This window comes from Atta colombica, unplaced genomic scaffold (assembly GCF_001594045.1).
Source record: "Atta colombica isolate Treedump-2 unplaced genomic scaffold, Acol1.0 scaffold127, whole genome shotgun sequence".
NCBI lineage: Eukaryota > Metazoa > Arthropoda > Insecta > Hymenoptera > Formicidae > Atta > Atta colombica.
The window spans coordinates 831184-850241 of record NW_017259214.1 but is presented as its reverse complement, the minus strand read 5'-3'; the positions used below and the strand labels follow the sequence as shown (position 1 = coordinate 850241).

Genomic DNA, 19058 nt, shown 5'->3' with positions numbered 1-19058 from the left:
GAGAGAGAGAGAGAGAGAGAGAGAGAGAGAGAGAGAGAGAGAGAGAGAGAGAGAGAGAGAGAGTCAATTCACCCTGTCCATAAACACTCGGCTTCAGATACCTCCATAAAACGAAATAAAGTCCTAGCGGATGCCGATGGGTCGGCATTGTTCCCGCGGGTGATGGATTTCGTCTCTGACGGATCGGCCGTAAACCCCCGACCAAATGCTTTTTTTCGAAGCGCCACCGCGGAGCCAATGCGGATAGATTCGAGATTATCTTCGGTAGACCTCCTCGATGAGGTCCTTCGTTGATCGCTCCGTCGCAGCCCACCCGCCGCTTTCGAAAGAATCTTAAAACTCAGGATTACTCGGGCAGGAGAAATCCTGCACATCCCTTTGCATCCCTAGATACGATTTGCAAAAAGGAGCGTGGAAACGGATAAATGGATTTTATTAAGCGATCGGTAACGTTCAGTTTTCGCATGCGATTTTTGCGATTTTATGTTCACGTAAATTGAATCATGAACAGTAGAAAACCGTTATTAAAAATCTTATTTTTTCACAATTCAGTAAACGTAGTAGCATCAGGCTCTAAGGAATAAAAGAAATATGAAAAGACAGCCAAATGTGAGCCAACACAAGGTCTTTGTGTAATAAATTCAATGTATTATTATTTTTTAATAATGGATGCACAAAGTATAATTCAATCATCCTACCGTTCACCTGTTCGCATCGCTGAATAAACCTTTCGTGACCATCGTATCCGCTATTCGTGGAAGTTACATGATTAAGTTTTCTTATCGAATAAAGACTAATTTATCACATTTTAATGCTATAATTGGATCCGCTAATATATCATCTTGGAAATAATACTTGGAAATAAAATAGAAATAGAAATAGAAAAATAGATTCTTAATTCTTCGTTCTAGCCTGACCTACCCTATCTACTGATTTTTTTTCAATGTTTTTTTATTGCTTCATTTTTTTATTATTATATTTTTATTATTAATATAGATATATACCTTGTGATTATTATTGTTGTATTTCTTATGTCTGATGTTTTTATTTAAAAAATATTTACAATATGTTTATTTTTATGAAAGTTATACGCAGTCGAATTAAGTTAAGTATGCCCAGATGTGTCGTTTTCATAGTGTGGCACCGAAAACACACTATGAATTGAATCACAAATGTAATAAATGTAAACATTTATAGGCTTTCTACACTAAGTCATTACTTAAGCTTTAAATCTGATAAGCTATATGAAATTAACCAAATCATAATCGATTTTTCTTCTCACATTCGACTGTGATTGATTAATGTCTTATGGTTTAAGACTTAAAATTTATAAGTATTAGCTTATTGTAAAAAGCCCATTATAAATATATATATTTACATTATATATTATCAAGAAATCTCACTAATGCGACATAAATCAACTCTCTGTTCTTCGCAGAAGAGAGAGTTCGTGATAAATTTAATCGTGGTTCTCTAAAGAGGCGAGCAATCATCACTAATTATTTGGAATCCCCAGAATAATGATGTACCCCCGCGCTGATTGATGCCCTCCGGCATTGCAGCTAGGCTACGTAAAAATGACGCTTTCGTGCAGCAAACCCGAAACTCTCTTCAGACATTAATTATTATAATGTGGATTCGATGGTATTCGAGCGGACCTTGACAGAGGCGTGCATCTTGAAACTGGTAGCTGAGACTTTATGGATCACTCTTCGAAAAAATTCCACGAATTTTTGCATTTCTCTCAAATTGCTCTCGAGGTTATACTTTTTTTGTTTCAAAAAATGCTTTTCAACCAATCATATGAAAAATTAAATCACATTTTAATAAATTCTTGTTTACAGATGAATCGAGATATATCGGAAAGTCGAAATTGAGCTACTCGTTCTTCTGCGTGAAAAAAATTGATTCTAAATGTGAATGCAGGGATCTGAATTCGCTTGACCTTTAACCGTATAATTGAATTTCTATCGCGCGTGTCTACGTGACAGTTATGGTTAGTAACACGGGAACGTTACACCTGTCCAATTAGTTATTCAACCGTGCGCGCGCGAGAGTTCGACCTACATTTTCCAGTAGCAGACAGGTGACCGGATGGCTTCCAGCATCCGAGAGTTGAGAGTCGAGAGGGAGCCGCCGGCTGCTCTCTGGCACGTTTCAGTGCTATAGATAGTGCGCACGCGAGCACACGCGGACGGCCGAATGAACGAGCGAGTGAACGGTCGAACGAAAAGCATTTAGCAGGATGACGTTCGCACATTCTAGACGTCCCGACGCCAGGCGTTCCCCGGGCGATCATCCGTTACGTTCTCGTGACGTAATTGTCGAATTCTTGTCCCAAGAGTCAGCCTTCGTTTACCAACGGTCGAGAGGCACGAGCTTCGACTTCCCGGTCCGTAGTGTCTGTCGGCATCGCTCGTAGTTGGAATTATTGTCTACCCCAGAACGTAAAGATTGATTTATGGAGATTCCACTATCTTTCGCGGTCTGACTCTCGGACCGTGCACTTAATTTTCAACGTGTCTCTCTCGATTAGATTGAGCGCGATTTTGTTATCATTAATAAATTATTAATTATCGCGAGAGAATTAAAAGTCTTATTTCGATGGTTTCAATTTTTAGAGAACAGATGATTGGTTCGTTTTACCGCGACATCTTAAGACTATATACTTGAGATAGTCTTGAATGTAAAGAATCATAACTATTTGATCTTAGTTTTGTTAATGTCCGGTAACTAACGTTATTGCTTGACTTTGCGCGAGTCTCGATTAGTTTACATGCACGTTATTTTCACGTTCTGATGATGGTAACGATTTTTCATGGAAACAACATGCGGGTATGCATTATTAGACCTATCGAGTAACGAGTCGCATTATAAATGTTATTTGCGAACGATATCTCTCCGCACATAATGCGACATAATGAAATACTATACGCGATGTAACTCACGATAAGAAAGGCAGAAGGAGGATAAGATGATTCGAGCGGAAGAAGGACGAGTCGAGGAACGGATATCGCATTCTGCGGGCGGCGCGATGCTGTAGCGTGGGAAGTAAAATACGACTGTTATATAGACGGCCGACGGCCATTTTCATTCTTGGCGGTTCAGTATTGGAGGGGCACTAAGTCTGAACTAATTTGCTTATTAATATTTCACAACAGCGCCGATCGCTCTGGGGGTTCGTGATGCATCGCTTCTCCCTTTCCTCCACTTGCTCGTTCGCTCGCAGCTTCCTCCTCAATCCCCGTAGCTGCTCTTCTTCCCTTTCAATCTTTCTCTCTTTCTCTTTCTGTTTATGTGCGCCATATAGGACGACCTTCCCTCACCTCGTCCCTCTTCCTTCAGTTCTGAAAGGAGCCGCGAAACCTCTTTGGCTTTGTGAACCATGCGTGTACGATCGACCCTTCGTTTCCCTCATGAAAGAAAGCCTCGCCGCGTCCTACGCGAGCTTCTACACGCCTACACGTGTCTGCGGCCAGGTGGCCGTGGTTAAGTTTTCAGCGATACCAAACACGCGCCAATCTTTATTATGGATTTGTTTGAGACCTCGCCGACATGTTGAACCACGCGACGAAAAAGCCATCACCGAATGAACGATGATAGCCAACGAATGTGTAAAATGTGCACGAAGATCCCGGACGACGAATTTCCTGTAAAATTGCATTGTCAGTCATTCTGAATCATGACCGAGACAGAAGCGAAAATTTACTCCTACAACATATATACGTTCGTGTAAGTGACTTGTCATCGACGAAATAGTTTCCACTTGACGAAACAAAAGTACAAAATATGCGATATAAATATCTGCTATCAATTTAGCAAGTCATGATAAAATGTTGAAGACAATTTTGAAAAAAAATTCTTGTTTATAAACTAATTTCCATGTACCTAGTCATTTAAATGGTAAACTCATCAGAACATAGTTTAATGAATACGCGTCCACCACGACTGTAATGCAAGACGTTTAACGAACAAACTTCATTACCACTTATGACGATTTATCCCGATGCGATTAACGTTGTTAAAGCCCAAAGGCGTATCAGCGAGTTTACGACCCCTGACGAATTCGCATCTCGCAATAGTCGCAATGGCCGCACTAAGTCCCGTCGTGCCGTGGAGACGGGATTTGGGTCGTGGCGGACGTGGTGCACGACGGACGTAAACTCTTATTCTGGCAGAATGACAAGTACGAATCGAAAGTTATTTTCGCCGCTCGATATAGGTTGATTTATATCTGGCATCAGACAATAACGTAGCGTAGATTTCGCTTTGGATGGCCGTTTTATAACCCCGAGAATAGCGGCGAGACGGTCGCGTTCGCGGAAGATTCGATAATTATTCCGCGCTAAATGTTACGAGAATAATAATGCGCCATGCACATCGTCAGTCGTTAAATTTTTTATGGCTATCAGCTTATGGCGACAGCTTATTCCAGTATGATTTCGCATTATTATACGATACGCATCTGTCTCCAGGTGCGAAAGTGCTCGAGTTCCAAGAGATATATCTATAGCTTTCATCCCAAGCATCCCAAGCTTCCTTTCTTCTTCACGACAGAATCAAGATTGTCTTTCGTATGATTTTTCATTACTCGAATACTCGGTCTTAATTTACGACTGGCATTTCTATATCCCTCAATGAGCGATCATCGTTCAGTGAGAGACGTTTTATGCGATGATTTATCTTTATACGCGATCTCTCGACAAAAGATTGACGTCTCAACGAGATAATTTGCCAAGTAGGCGCTTCTAAAGCGCGTTCTTCCATCCGGCTTCTAGACGATAGTGTCGCTTTTGTCGAGGTAGCTTCCCGATCGAAGAATTATCATCGCCCTTCCCGCCACTCACATCGAAATAAAGTCATATATGCAACCGGCTGTAGAGATACGGTATGCCGGTTAACGCACCATTTTACGTCACATCAAAGCTTCGCCACATTGTTGGCAAGTGCTTCGGTAGTAATCTCGACTATATCCCTCGCGTTTATCTCTCGTAAGCGCAACTGTGGGAGTAGCCATGCGCGAGCAAAGAAACGACGACAGACTCGTCGTCGTTGCTGTCTTCTTCTTTTTCTTCTTCTTCTTCGTGGTCGTCTTCTCTAGTGATGGAACCAGCTCGACTGAGGAAGATCATGAGCGTAGAAGCAACGTTCCGCGAAAAGACAACATCCCTCGTAAAAGACAATACCGTCTGTCTGACGTCGGGTCTCTGTACTTGGATTCTAATTACGGCAGAGACGGAAAGACTCCGAAAATAAAACGTATTAATTTTAATCGTGTTAATCAAGAGGCGAATGTTATATTCAGATTTGCAAGCGTAACAAATGACAAAAAAAAAAGAAGATGCGGACATCTGGCACGCGAAACATTTGATATTATTTTTTTGTAAGAAGCATTGTGTCGAACGACGTGTTCGAATGTCGCGTTTAAATCCTCGCCGACTTAAAAAGTCGGCTTCGTTTGAGCAACCAAATCGTACACATGGTACCTCGGCGGGGCAAGCGTGCAAATCGGAGCTTGTCGTAAAGTCTATCAAAGAAACCGTAGAGCCGACGCCGCAAGCGAGCGCACTTTATCGCTCGCGATATTATTTGGAGATTTTATTGTCGTCACGCAACCTCGATACACATGCGTGCGCGGATCTCATCGTTCTCACTCCGCCGAGGGCCACCCAGACCGCGGTCTTCATCATCGTTCGCGGGTTCTGCTCCAGGGGGTCGGTTATATGTATGTCTTAAAATGAGAAGAAATATTATAAAAGCGAGCGAATTCACTAGGTGTTGACTAATGAAATTATAAATGTTCTAATAAATTTGCTCACTTTTATACACTGAAAAAAAATTTCTAGTTGAAAATGGACGAATCAAAATTTTCTGGTTAAATTTATTAAAATTGTAGTTGAAGATAACTGGAATTCTGATTGATACAATATTTCTGGTAAAATCTAGAATTTTTATTTTTATCAGAATAATTATATCAATCAGAATTCTAGTTATCCCAACTGGAATTCTAATAGACTTAACCAGAAGATTCGTTCATTTTTCATCGGAATTATTATTTAATCCAACCAGACCATTTTTCTCTCAGTGTAATTTCGTTTCGAGATACCTAATCAATATTTTCTTCGAAGAAAAATCTGGTGATAAAATCATAGACGTAATAAGAATAGACTGTGCATTTTGATCAAGTTGTCTATCGATGTAAAAAGACTGAAATAGTTTGAATCATATTTCTCTCTCTCTCTCTCTCTCTCTCTCTCTCTCTCTTTCTCTCTTTAATTTTTAAAATAGATATTGAATTGAAGAGAGATACTTAATGAGTTGTAAAAAGGTGCTGATACGATTCATTTTTTTTCTAACGGAATACAGATACTGAGATCAGAGAATGTGCAATCTATATTAGAGCAACGGATATCTGAAAAGTATCCGATATCTGATATTAGCCGGCACTTTTTTACTATTCGATTAGTCGAATATCATTATAGTATTCGGGAATATATCCAGTTCAAATTTTATATCATTAAATTGTCGATTTTTTATTATATAAAATATATATGTTCTCTATAAATAAGTATATTCATAATATTATAATATCTTATTAATATAGTGTTGCAAAATTATTATATATAATTTTTTCTCTAGTTTTTTTTTAGAAGATATTATCCCGAAATTCGGTCGGATATCCGGAAAATATCGGATATCCGATATCCGGTAATTTTACAATCCATCTCTAGTCTATACGATGATTAGAATTATGGGTAAACTAAACAAACGCGAAAAAATAAATGAGAAGCTATACAGAAAAAAAAGATTAGTTGCAGCAGCAAAAATTTGGTAGCTAAATTCCAGTCGTAACATATGGATACCTAATGTCGTATCTGCGAGATCTAATTTCCATTTGCTGTGAGGCCTAAATATTATCATTGTAACAGACAAGCATTTTGCTATTATGTTGATCTATTGATCATTGTTATTAACAAACAGTTTTTGTGTAGCAGACAATTTGATTTGAGTAAGTACAGTTTTAGTAAATGATTATTTATTTAACTATAATAGAGACAATTTTCTTTTACACTGACATACCCGATAACTATGACAACTAACTTCATGCTGCTAAATAAATTGATCTGTAACAGACTTTGCTATCACGTTCTTATATTAGTTACAGCAACTAATCCTTTGTATTAGCAAATTTCATAGCTATAGTAGCTAATGCAATTTCAGCTAATCAGAATTAGCTGTAGCCAGCGACATTTTTTTCCGTGATATTTAAAAGGAAAGTGTGATATGCGTCCAGCTATCGATTCGTTCTTCTGCAAACGCGAGAAGATATAACTAATACGTCGACTCGCTATGTTTAAACTTGTATAAGCTTGTGTACCTATATTCTCTTATACGTCTGTTACGCCCAGTGAATAATCCGCCATCGATCTCGAATATTTTACATTCGATCCATCTTGTTTTCTCGGATTACGTCGCTCGACGAGGAGACATTGGGAGAGGCTCCAACGATACCACCCACGAAGCGCTTTTCTATTTTGCTCCACACCCGTAACTTAGTCGACGCCCCAGGGATGCCTCGTCGACTGACGGAAATACAATTATTTGATTCGTCTAGCAACAAGTGGCTCTTAGGGGATCGTTAACGGTAGATCCTCATAGAGATTTCGATGCCTCGATAGCGGAATCCGCCACCAACGGTGTTACGGTTTGTGATAGTATGATGTATCGCGATTCTAACGCGCTAAGAAACATAACATCGTTTTGCAACAGCCTACAAGGCACAAAAGTTCGTCGTTGATAATTTGCGACTTGTTTACGTGTTCTTGCGCGTTCGTATCGATTCACGGCTCACATTGAGCCGATGACTGTTGTATTCAAATCGTGACATACGTGAAGATTTCAAATACAAAACCGTGGCTAACACGACACTTGAGAAGGAGGTTTGAGGGATGAATAATCGGAAAAGAGAGAATATACGGCTAAAAGACGATTGAAGAGACAAAAAGGAATGAGACAGGAGGAAAGGATATAGAGAGGGGGGGAGGGGAGAGAAAAGAAGGGACACAAAGAAATGCAATGACGAGACCCGTAAGCATTGCTACAAAAGCGCAGCCGTTGAACGCAACCCTTCGTATGCCTTCATCGTTTCATTGCGGCACTCTCCGACAGTTAACTTCACTAAGACGGATCGTAAATTACGCCAATATTTCCGCGAAATCCTAACAAGATTATAAACCAGATTGTAGCGGTCTATGCGGCGGCTGCGGCCGTACCGTGCTCCCTCTTTCCTCTCGGGACCTTTCTTAATCTTCGAGCCTCTCGACTGGAGAGTTGGAGTGAGAACTCGAGTGATGCGGAGAAAAAAAAGGGCAAAGAGAGAGAGAGAGAGAGGGGGGGGAGGAGGGGGAGTAAACAGGGAGGAGATCTATTTATAATGCGTTTGCGTCTTTGCAGGGGCCCAGCCGGTGAAGGCAGTAAATGTCACGTGTATTTCATATGAAACTCCACCCCCTCCCAACTATTCCTCGCAATGCCAATCTCTTTTGCTGGCCTGATAATGCCAAGCGTTAACAAAGTTAACCCGCGCGACTCCTCTCTAGAAATCATCTCTCTCTCTCTCTCTCTTTCTTTTTCATCCTCGTCTCTTTTCCTTGATCTTCCTCTTTCTGCGCTACGTTCTTTGCTTCGCTTTTCGAAAAGAATCTTAAAGGATCTTTTCGAAAATGAAATGCAGTTGCCTGCGTAAGTGTAAGTAGCTTCTACAAAAGACATTTTGCTGGATCATCTATGGTACACTTGATCATCAAGTAGACAGGAAGACGTATAACAATGTTAACCGCAAAGCCGCAAATCAGCTCGTAAAACATTCGATGAAAGATACGATGTTCACTTTCAAAAAATTTGAAAATCTTTCAAGTCATTGGGGATAAGATCCCGGTCGTATTCCTTGATTTTGCTTCCTTAATTAATCAAGAAATTGTTTTAATGCATTTAGAAAAGAAAAAGTCTTAAGATCTGGAATTAAAAATTATCCTTAACAGGAACAATCGAATTGTTGGCATAAATGATGTGCGATCTTACAGGGGTGTATTCCGGTGACGGCTTATGTACGATGGATTCCGGGGCCGTCACGCGAGATTCTGGGAAAAGCCGTTTCGCGCGTCTGAAACTCCCTTTGAACACGGGGAGACCGGTCCGCACATCGATAGGATGGGGTGAATGCGTGTGTTAATGAAGGCTTCCAACGTAACCAATTGTTATTAGATCGGTCACTCCCTCAACCCCGCCGCATCTATTCGCCCCTCGCAATAACCCATAAAATGAAACATTTTGTTTCGTATATCAATTATCCCCACTACACCTTCGCAAGGGTATACTCGATAAATATGATACTAAGACGCGCCTTCGTCTTAGTGGGATTTCTCGGTCGCCTTCTCCTTTCCTGAGAGAAATATTATTGAAACAGAACGATGGCGTTTGAATTTCCTAAGAAAATTATCTTAGTTTTATAGCTCATAATTTCACCTTTTGTCTTTTGAACTAAACCAAGCTGTCTGCTCCTGTTCAACATTTGTCCAACGCTTTCGTTTAATTTATCGGGATATTACAGAAAATATACGACGGATTTCGTTGCTACCTTTTGCAAGAAACGAGAGTTGGATTGGTCTATCGACGATACGTGCCGTGCACGTGATTTTTATCATAAGATCTGTCGCATGCTTTTTTCCGCGGGAAACTCGCGTAATGTACGCAAAGCGAATGGCTACTTTGACTCGTTGAAAGCAACACGCGATGGCCACCGTTGCTCGTCGCGGTGCTACTTCGCCACCACTACTTGGACGAGTCCGCGGTATGGCGCGGCACGGCGCGACGGCGGCCGTTATAAAAATAACTGCTGATTGGACGCCCTACCAAGAAAAGTCGTAATCGCATCCTGAAACGTTCCCTTCCTCCTCTCTGTTTCTCTCTCTTTTTCTCTCTCTTTCTCTCTCTCTCTCTTTCTTCTCTCTTTGTCCGTCCCTCTTCCTTTCTCTTATTTCCCTTTTACTCTTTCTCTCCCTATCCTCTCCTTTCTCTCACTATTTTATCTTCCTGAGCATTCACTCCCGCTGTTTTGTATCGCCCCTCCTTTTCTCGTCAATCTCACGTCGAGGAATATTACATCGCGTAAGAAGGATAAGCGTAACTTTACAAATCTTTTTCTGCCTCTTTAAGAATTTAAAAAATTTGAAAATTTGAATTTATAAAATATAAAGCAACGTATAATTTTTACGTATCTTTTTCTATTTGATTCTTTTACCTTAGTCATTCATTAAGAAACTACACTACTTATTTGGTCTTATACATCATGATTCATATCGAGAGAAAGTTGATGCTTTGTTAGAATATTGTATTGCGAGAAATTTCATGAAGCACTCTAGCATAAACAACAAGAGGAAGATGATCGGATACTCGATGCATCGCTGCCATCGATTGCATTTTCACCGAGGAGTCTCGCGCAATGCAAGGGACGAGAGGGAACGCGAGTATTGGTCGCCATGTTGTGCAGCTTTTATCGCCGCGCCCTACATAGGAACATTAAGCGCGGGTTGCCGGGTTGCGCGTATATCAACAATAATTGCAGGGCCAATAATAAACCCGAAGAGAGCACGCTCGATAGCCCGAAATTGCTGGTTCCCCTACCCTGAGCAGCGCGGTTTTATTGCCTCCTCTCGTCGGTCAGAAATGGCGGCAGCCTCCTTCATCGTTCTCGATGGCGGATAAACGATCCTGCGATACGGCGCCGCGCCGCGAACGTGCGCTTCTCTTTCTCATTGTCCGTATCTACGTCTGTGTTGTCTGCGTGTTCGTACAACGTGTTCCCGCGTACCGAGGCATCTCTTACAGAATCGTTCGCGAGCTCGTAAAGAGCCGCAAAAGCGGGCTCCGCACGCGCGATAGTCGCAAGTATTGCCCTTGTTAACGCCCTGTTAACTCGAACCTTTGGACAAACTCGTAAAATTTACCGGCTCCGTGGAAAACGGCGATCACCACGCGGCGAAGGATCGAGTTATCGACAATTTTCGAGCTTCACACAGTTTTGTTGAGAACGTAAAAATCAAGAGTATAAAAAATAGGAAATTAAATTGCGATATGCTTGATGATGCAAGGGTCTTATTTAAATTTATTGCTGAAACTGAAAGTTATAGATTTTTCTTTATCTCGAGATAAAAAAATGACACGCGCTTTTAATGTTTGGAGCGTTACTATGATTTTACCTCGTGAAAGATTTTCAATCGTTCATTCGTTTCAGAACGTCGCTCAGTGCATTTATGCACGACTCTAAACCTCAGATTACGCCAACTCGAAAGGTCGTAAAGGTGCGTTTACGTTTACGTAGTTTAAGCGCACGATAGTCGCGGGCACTGCTGCTCTTGTTAACACTCCGTTAACTCGTGGTTCAGGCAACCTCGTAAAATTCGATGGCCTGGCTACCATAGTAGGCGGCGATAATACGCGTACACGAATTAACTAAAGAATTTCTTGGTATCTTTCTGAATGTCGCTTGACGAGGAATATTTCTCACACTATTACGTATCATCGGCTTCCACGTGTGACGTCGTATATAATTTCGAATGCACAACATCTTGGCATTATATTTCATAATACATGCGTCTTTCTTTAAAACGGCTCAATTAATTTTTTAGTGCTGGATTAGGCTAATTTATTTTATCAGACAAATATTATCAAAAGCAGAATTTGTTGTCAATTTTTGTTATAATTCATAAATGTTATTTGCAACGTCATTTTTATCGTGTGAGAGCTCATAAGAGCGAACACCAATCGATAACTTTTAATACAATCGCTTCGATACCTCATTGAATTTTCCACTTCGTGTTCGTTTTCTATCTTTAATCGGTTATGCTTTCTCTCTTTCTCTCTTTATCCGTATATCTGACGCGATACACCCTAAGGAAGATCGTAAAAGACTGCGCCACTCGCGTGATTGTTGCGAATTCGTTATTACTCTTGTTAACGCCCCACGCTGGACAAACCTCATAAAATCCAACGGTTTTACGCTAGTCGTGCTTTAAGACGTTCGCAAAATCTGCCTTGACTGATCACGCAATTAATAAAGGATGGTTTACATCACTTACTGTCTGATTAGTCAGTCGTTTATTGATTTTGCGAAATTCCGAGATAATTAGGAAATCTCTTAAAATCAGCGTAAAATTTCTGAATCTTTATTAGTCGGGGATATTTTACGTAGCAACGAATCGTATTTTATGATTAATTATAAATATATTATAATAATAAATATGAATATGATATAATACGATACAATTTTATTGATTATTGCGAAGATTACAGAAAAATAAAGCAGTGCAATTTTTATACATGCATTTAATTTAAATTTCACGCATATTGCGTAATCGTAAAGATTGAAATCTTTTTTCTCAAAGTGAATAAAAATATTTTGATGTTAAATGCAGGTATATATATATATATGTAAAATACGTAAAATCATCTTTATTTTACAGGTACACCCATCAGCCGACTTCCCATCATGGCAAAATCCGTATTGGATCTTTATGAGCTTTACAAGTTAGTAGTATTACGAGGTGGACTGGTCGAGGTAATTAACAAGAAGCTGTGGCAGGAAATTATCAAAGGACTTCGACTACCAGCAAGCATCACTTCCGCCGCGTTTACTTTGCGAACTCAGTAAGTAGATCGTGAAGTTTCTCATCCGGGAACCCCGGTCTCGCCTATACAGACACGATGTCCATCAGGACATGATGTCCTTCGTAATTCGCATACAATACGTCTTAGTCGACGAAGAGTCATCCGAGCGTAAAATCTGTAGCAATGACTAAGAATACCGTGACTTTTACGCGCGTCGCCTCGTCAAGATCATCGTGTTCGATAAAGCTATCCGTGTCGTACAAGATACGCGTATGATAGCGGATCATACCATTCGCACATATTTGCATCGTTTAGTCATGTTGTTAGCAAACGTTTCTCCATTCATATATTTCGCTAAATAAATATCTCTGTAATTAATCCACAAGTCCGAAGCTGCGTTAAAGTTCAAATTCCCTGAAGATAATAAAATTACGATTATATATCATCCAAGGATTGGGTTCCAAAACTTGACTCTGTTAATTCTGAGTATCTTTTATCTTTATTTAACATTCGGTAACCGACAAGGATAAAACGATATTCGAGTTGACAGAGTTGAATTTTGGAACGCAACCCTGTATGTATATTAGCCAGTGTAATTCGAATTGAATTTCGCGATCGAGAAAGCGAGAGATGTCGCACGGGCCTGCAAGCATGTTATTACGCGCTCACTGTCGACGAGAAGATAAAACAACGTAGGTGTCGAGTTAGAGGCGTGACATACAGGTGCATCGTCTTAGCCGACATGTCGTCTACGTCGGATCCCCCGCGCGATTCTTCACGAGCGGGACATCTCGCGGGGTGGGTTGTGACAACCTGGAACCGTTGGCACGATATATATTCGTTTATATAATACCGAGCATATCCAGCGTGGCGACGAAGATTTATCTGCCGTTTGCGATGTCTCGTCTCCCCGCGAGGGACGGGAGAGGACGAGACATCTCTAAATAGAGATTCGTCGGCGAGATTCGTCGGAGAGACGACGGCGCGAGGCATCCCGCTCATCTCGCGGTCGAACGCGCGACGGAGAAGAGAGGCTACGCGGGAATGGAAAAGAGAAGGATGCGAAAATGCGTGGGCCAGGAGAAGAGGGATGGAGGACGCCGACACATTATAAGTACGGGCTAATATGAATTACACGGGCGCGATGCTAGGGGTGTGCTCGTGAAAATAACTCCGCGCAACGCGCTTTGTGCACGACGGAACGTCGGCGTCGCGTCGCGTCGCGTCGCGTCGCGTCGCATCGTCTCGCGTCGCCTCGCCTCACCTCGTCGCGATGGCGCATCCATCATTCCGGCAACCGGCTATCTTTCCTCGACGATATGTATGCGAGATAGAGGAGAAAATACGAAAATACGGTCGGCCTCAACAAAATCTGTTCGCGACAGCATTCATCTGGCAAGAATCAGTGTCGATTAATTTGAACTGTGACGTCCAACTATCTTCCCGTCTTTCTAGTAATACAAGCTAATTATATCCATTCAATGTTTGACACCTTTTTAGAAAAAAATCTTGAATGAAATTTATCTTAATGATGTGATTTCGTTGTTTTATTGTATAAAATTTAAAGAATTCCGTTTTAAGACTATATTTTGTATCTCTTAAATCTTTATGTTTGTGAATATTTCATGTTACAACTTTTACACGGAAAGAAGTAAAGTTCTATGGTTATCTAAAAACTTAACTTATATAGATACAGATCTGAAAATAATTTCGTTGGGCCATCAAAATATTATGTAGAATGTTTAAGCGCAGTTAATGACAATGTTGTAGAAAGTTTTAACATTTTAGCAACTATTTTGAGCATTCCATAATTATTTTGGTCCAAACAAAATTATTTTTAAATCTGTATCTAGCTAGATTTTTAAGTATTTCAGCAAAATATATAGATTTTATTATCTTGTGAAAAGATATATATTTATTAAAGTAATTTATCGATAGGTACATGAAATATCTGTATCCATACGAGAAAGAGAAGGAAGGATTATCGACCCAAGAACAACTCCAGACGGCGATCGAGACAAATCGTCGCGAGAGCCGCAGGAACAATTACGCGGCTTACCCTGACAATCAAGTACCGCGAAACCAGCACAACTCGCTGCCGCCAAATCCAATGCCGTTGCCGCTCTCGATCGCCCAAATGGCGGTGGCTGCGAACGAATCGCAACATCATGTCGTAAATGGACATCCACATGGTCCGCAACATCATCCGCAACATCTTCCACCAAATCTGGGTAATCTTCCACCTAATCAGCGTAAGTGATTTTTGTCTTTTTCGAAGACGAAAATTTTTCACACGAATTTTGTTGCATTAAAATTCGTGTGAAATTTCCATTTTCCGCACATATCACATATGTTTGACGTTACTGCACTGAAAGAAAAGATTGATTGAATAAGACACAGCATTTTTATTAATTAGTTGCAGCACCAAATTTTTGGTTGCATTAGCCTATCGAAATCTTATATTGACATTGCGGATAGGCTAACGTAATAAAAAATTAGCTGCTGCAGCTAATTAAAAATACTATTCCATATTTTACCATCTAATTTGCTGCAGCAGCCAATCTTTTCTTTCAGTGTACCATTGTGCTATAGCGTAAAAAAAGTATTATAGTTAATAACTTCAGTTCTATCTATGATACTTTTCCAAATGAAAGGCAATTCGTAACACGCCCCATATCAGAAATAGAAATAGAAAAAGAGTACAGGAAAGAGTAAAAATGAGAGACTTCCCGACAGTAGGGAAGATATCAGGGGACGAGATAGAAAAAAATGGTAGAAGGAAACGGGAGGAGGTAGAGCATACGGGTTTATTTTAAATCGGTAGGTAATGCTTCGGGCCTCCCCGGAGATGATGATGCGAGAGCGAAGGAGGCATAATTGATTGTACGATCCTCCGGAAGACAGGCGTTAACGGATGGCTCTCGCTAACGAGCATTCCTATTTCCCTACCCTTTCTCTCTTTCCACCTCGTCGCTGCGCCCGACAGCGATCTGAGTAACGTCGCGCTTCGATCGCATTCGCTGCTCTCCTTCGATCGTTTCCTTGTGCGACGCGATTGGATGTTTTGTGGATATATATCCTCATTATAGTAGCAATATTGCTACTTATTGTGGCATATAATATCAAATGAATACCCAGAGGTCAAAATATTTTTGACTGATCCATTCATCACAAATGTTGCATTTTAATATATTGCTCATTTGTACATAAGCTCGAAAATTTATTAATTTTCACGATATCGATGATCATTTGCTCGAACTTTGAGTTTTGTACAAAACATTATAAAACGATCACTAAACATGATCAAGAATTATTTTTTTTAAATAAATAAGTTCTCAATTATTTTATATAGATGTTCGATAGAATTGCGGATAAGCAAAGCTTCATCGCTTTAATTCGACATGATGAGCAATCAGTTAAAGAAAAATTTGCTGTAAAATTCAGTCGTTTTATAATATATGTATCAGAATAACAGAATAACGAAATCAAAGCATGATAATCCAACATTCCAGATGATTAAGAAATTCATTTATATCAGACATTTAATGAATTGTTATAATTGCAATCGCATCGCAATCGGACATCATCGCTTTTATACATAATTTTTATTTTAAATTTTACTTTAAAAACTAATTAATTTGAATTTCATTTATTTTAAAGTAATTTGTAAAATTCGGAGGTTGATGAGACTTTATGAGGAGGTTGATGAGTGACTCATTCACTATCTTTACACGAATTGTTCAAAATTAAGAAGCATTGATTTTTTTGACAACGCTAAAAACAAAACTAACAGAGACTGCATGGAAAACAATTGCCGATTGTCTCATAAAATTTGAAATTATTTTACACATTTTAGTTATTTGTTTCATTTATTTTTAGCAGTATGATCTGAACAGTACTTTAACTTTATGTTTTCAGAATTCTCGCAAACAGAATGAAAACTTCTATATTCATTTATTATATTTTCCATTTTAAAATAATTATCGTTTTCTATTAAGTTACAAATTACTTTAATATTATTCTGTATAAATAAAGTATATAAAGACTCGTGAAGAGAATAATCATTAAATGAAATTTATCCATATTTACATAAATCCATGTTTGGAATTATCAAGAATATTTAATTAAGGAAATTGCTCCTTAATATCTTCTTAGCCTTAACTCTTAGTACATACATTAATTTACATATGTTGTTTATATTCTGGGTTAATTTTTATTACTTTTACAAATATACAAAAAATATTAAGTGATTTTTACATAAACTTTAACATTTGTAAAAAATATTCATAAAATTGTGTATTTTAAAAAATAGAGAAAAGATAAAGATCATATTATTTAGCTATGTGTTCTTAGTATTTCAAAGAAAAGAAATACATAGGACACAAATGATCAAATCGTACGTATTAAGAGTTAGTTTAATTATCATATCACACTTCTAATATCGAGTATGAATAGTTTCAGATTATATGCTGAGGATATTGAGAGACAGAAACACAATGTCCAACAATCCGATGATTCAAGGTAGCACACCGACACCGCCACCAGCAATGGCAGAGGGATTTAAATCCGGACTGCATTTATGGAATATGTACAGTCCAGGTAATAATAATATGTATCCAGCAGCCCAACCTTTCTCTCCATCATCGTCTCATTCACCATTAGCACCGGCAAATAGTCCTGAACCACAGAGGGAAGCCTTAGATCTCGCAAATTCTGGAAACAGGTAAATAAGATTGAATTTAATATTGGCGAGAAAAAAATTAGTTTAAGTTTAGGCAAAAGAAAATTCGATTAGATCATCGGATGCGGTTTCTTTTCCAATCCCTAGTAGATCCATTGGTTCACCATCATTTGGAGGAGAGTTGAAGAGAAATCAAGAACCTGGTGAACTTTCATCTCCAACGTCTTCTACTAAAAGAATGTTCTTATCCGATGTTGAAGGAAATAACATGGTGCATTCCTTGCGTATTAGACAAATGGTTAGCACTCGCGGTAAGTCTAGAGATAGAGGTTTTGATTCTCAAATTATTGATATATGATATAATTTTCGTTTAAAAAGATTAAATCGGTATACATTATTCGCAAATAAAAACTATTTATTACAATAATTTCTTTTTCTTTTTAGATCCTACAAGACGAAGAGAATTAGAAATTAGTGTAGATATTGATGGTATTTTATATGAAGGTGTCCTGGCAGTTAAACAGGAAGGCAGTAGTAATAATGGCAGTACCTCGTCGAGCCCCGATAATAATGGAAAACGGACACAAAATAACGATTCATGAACATTTGAAAGACATATGATTTCATACGAAACAAATTAGCCTCGGAGAGTCTAATTAATAATTTTGTTCTTCAGACGTATACAAGACATTCAGGCAATTAGTATAGACATTTTAATAGACATTTTAATAAATACGAAATAAAATAAAGAAATTAAAGAAAAATCTTTCAGTACTTACACATTACAAGATTTTTAATTACATTTTTAATGTTTCTTTTTAAAGTTTTTATATGAAAGGTTTATTAGAAAATTAACAATTATCTTTTTCGAATATAATCTGAAAATACAGCTGCGTTTTAATTGGAATCGATTTTCCGTTTGCTTACATGATATCGTAAACGTCCCTATCATTCCGAACATTATCTGTGAATGTCATTATCTGTTATGTCTATTTGAATATTTCGAATGTGTTTGAAAAACAAAATTATTGCGCTCGGAACTTAATAGTCCCGAATAGTTCCATATAGTATATATAATAGCTTCGCTAACCAACTTTTCCACATAGGAATTTACAAAATAAAAATGAACGAATACGCCATAATTAGGTGTAAATAAATAACAAACGCGAATTGACCTAACTGAATTGCATATACTCCAATTTTTATTATAGATAAAAATTTATAAATCATTTGTAGGGAATTTAGATATTTTTATTGGTATTGAGATATCAGTGATCTTTTTTACCAAAGTGAGATTTGTTTATAAACCAAGTAATTAAGATATAATGTGATATTAGATACAGAATATTAAATGTAACAATTATGAATGTATGTTTGTAAATGCTTAGAGATTTTGTGACTAACACGTATGTACAGGATGCATTAATAGTGTTTTGTACGCTCACATTTAATAACCAAATATCATTATAATGTAACATTTTTATTGTTCATATAATTTATCGTTCAATTATGAGCTCCAAACATGGTTGTTATTAGATTATTTATTGATAATTCAACTACTTCATACATGCAAATACAAAAAATTGGTGAGTATGTCGTAAAGTGTTTTCCTAGATGTAAACGTATCGGACACTATTAATGTATTCACTTGTACTTTCAGACGTATTTTGACTATATAATAGATTTCTATTATCGGAGTATGTGCAATCGG

At 38.6% G+C, this 19058-nt stretch overlaps 1 protein-coding gene across 1 annotated transcript in view; it reads left to right on the top strand.

The window, feature by feature from the left end:
* LOC108684207 (protein dead ringer homolog) overlaps positions 1 to 18038 on the top strand; it is a 105709-nt gene extending 87671 nt beyond the window's left edge. Inside the window, exons 5-9 of the mRNA XM_018188406.1 lie at positions 12522 to 12705; positions 14605 to 14918; positions 17122 to 17389; positions 17495 to 17658; positions 17792 to 18038. Coding sequence (XP_018043895.1) covers positions 12522 to 12705; positions 14605 to 14918; positions 17122 to 17389; positions 17495 to 17658; positions 17792 to 17949 — 1088 coding nt within the window. The 3' untranslated portion in view covers positions 17950 to 18038. The remainder of the gene's footprint in view (positions 1 to 12521; positions 12706 to 14604; positions 14919 to 17121; positions 17390 to 17494; positions 17659 to 17791) is intronic.
* The last annotated feature ends 1020 nt before the right edge of the window (positions 18039 to 19058 follow it).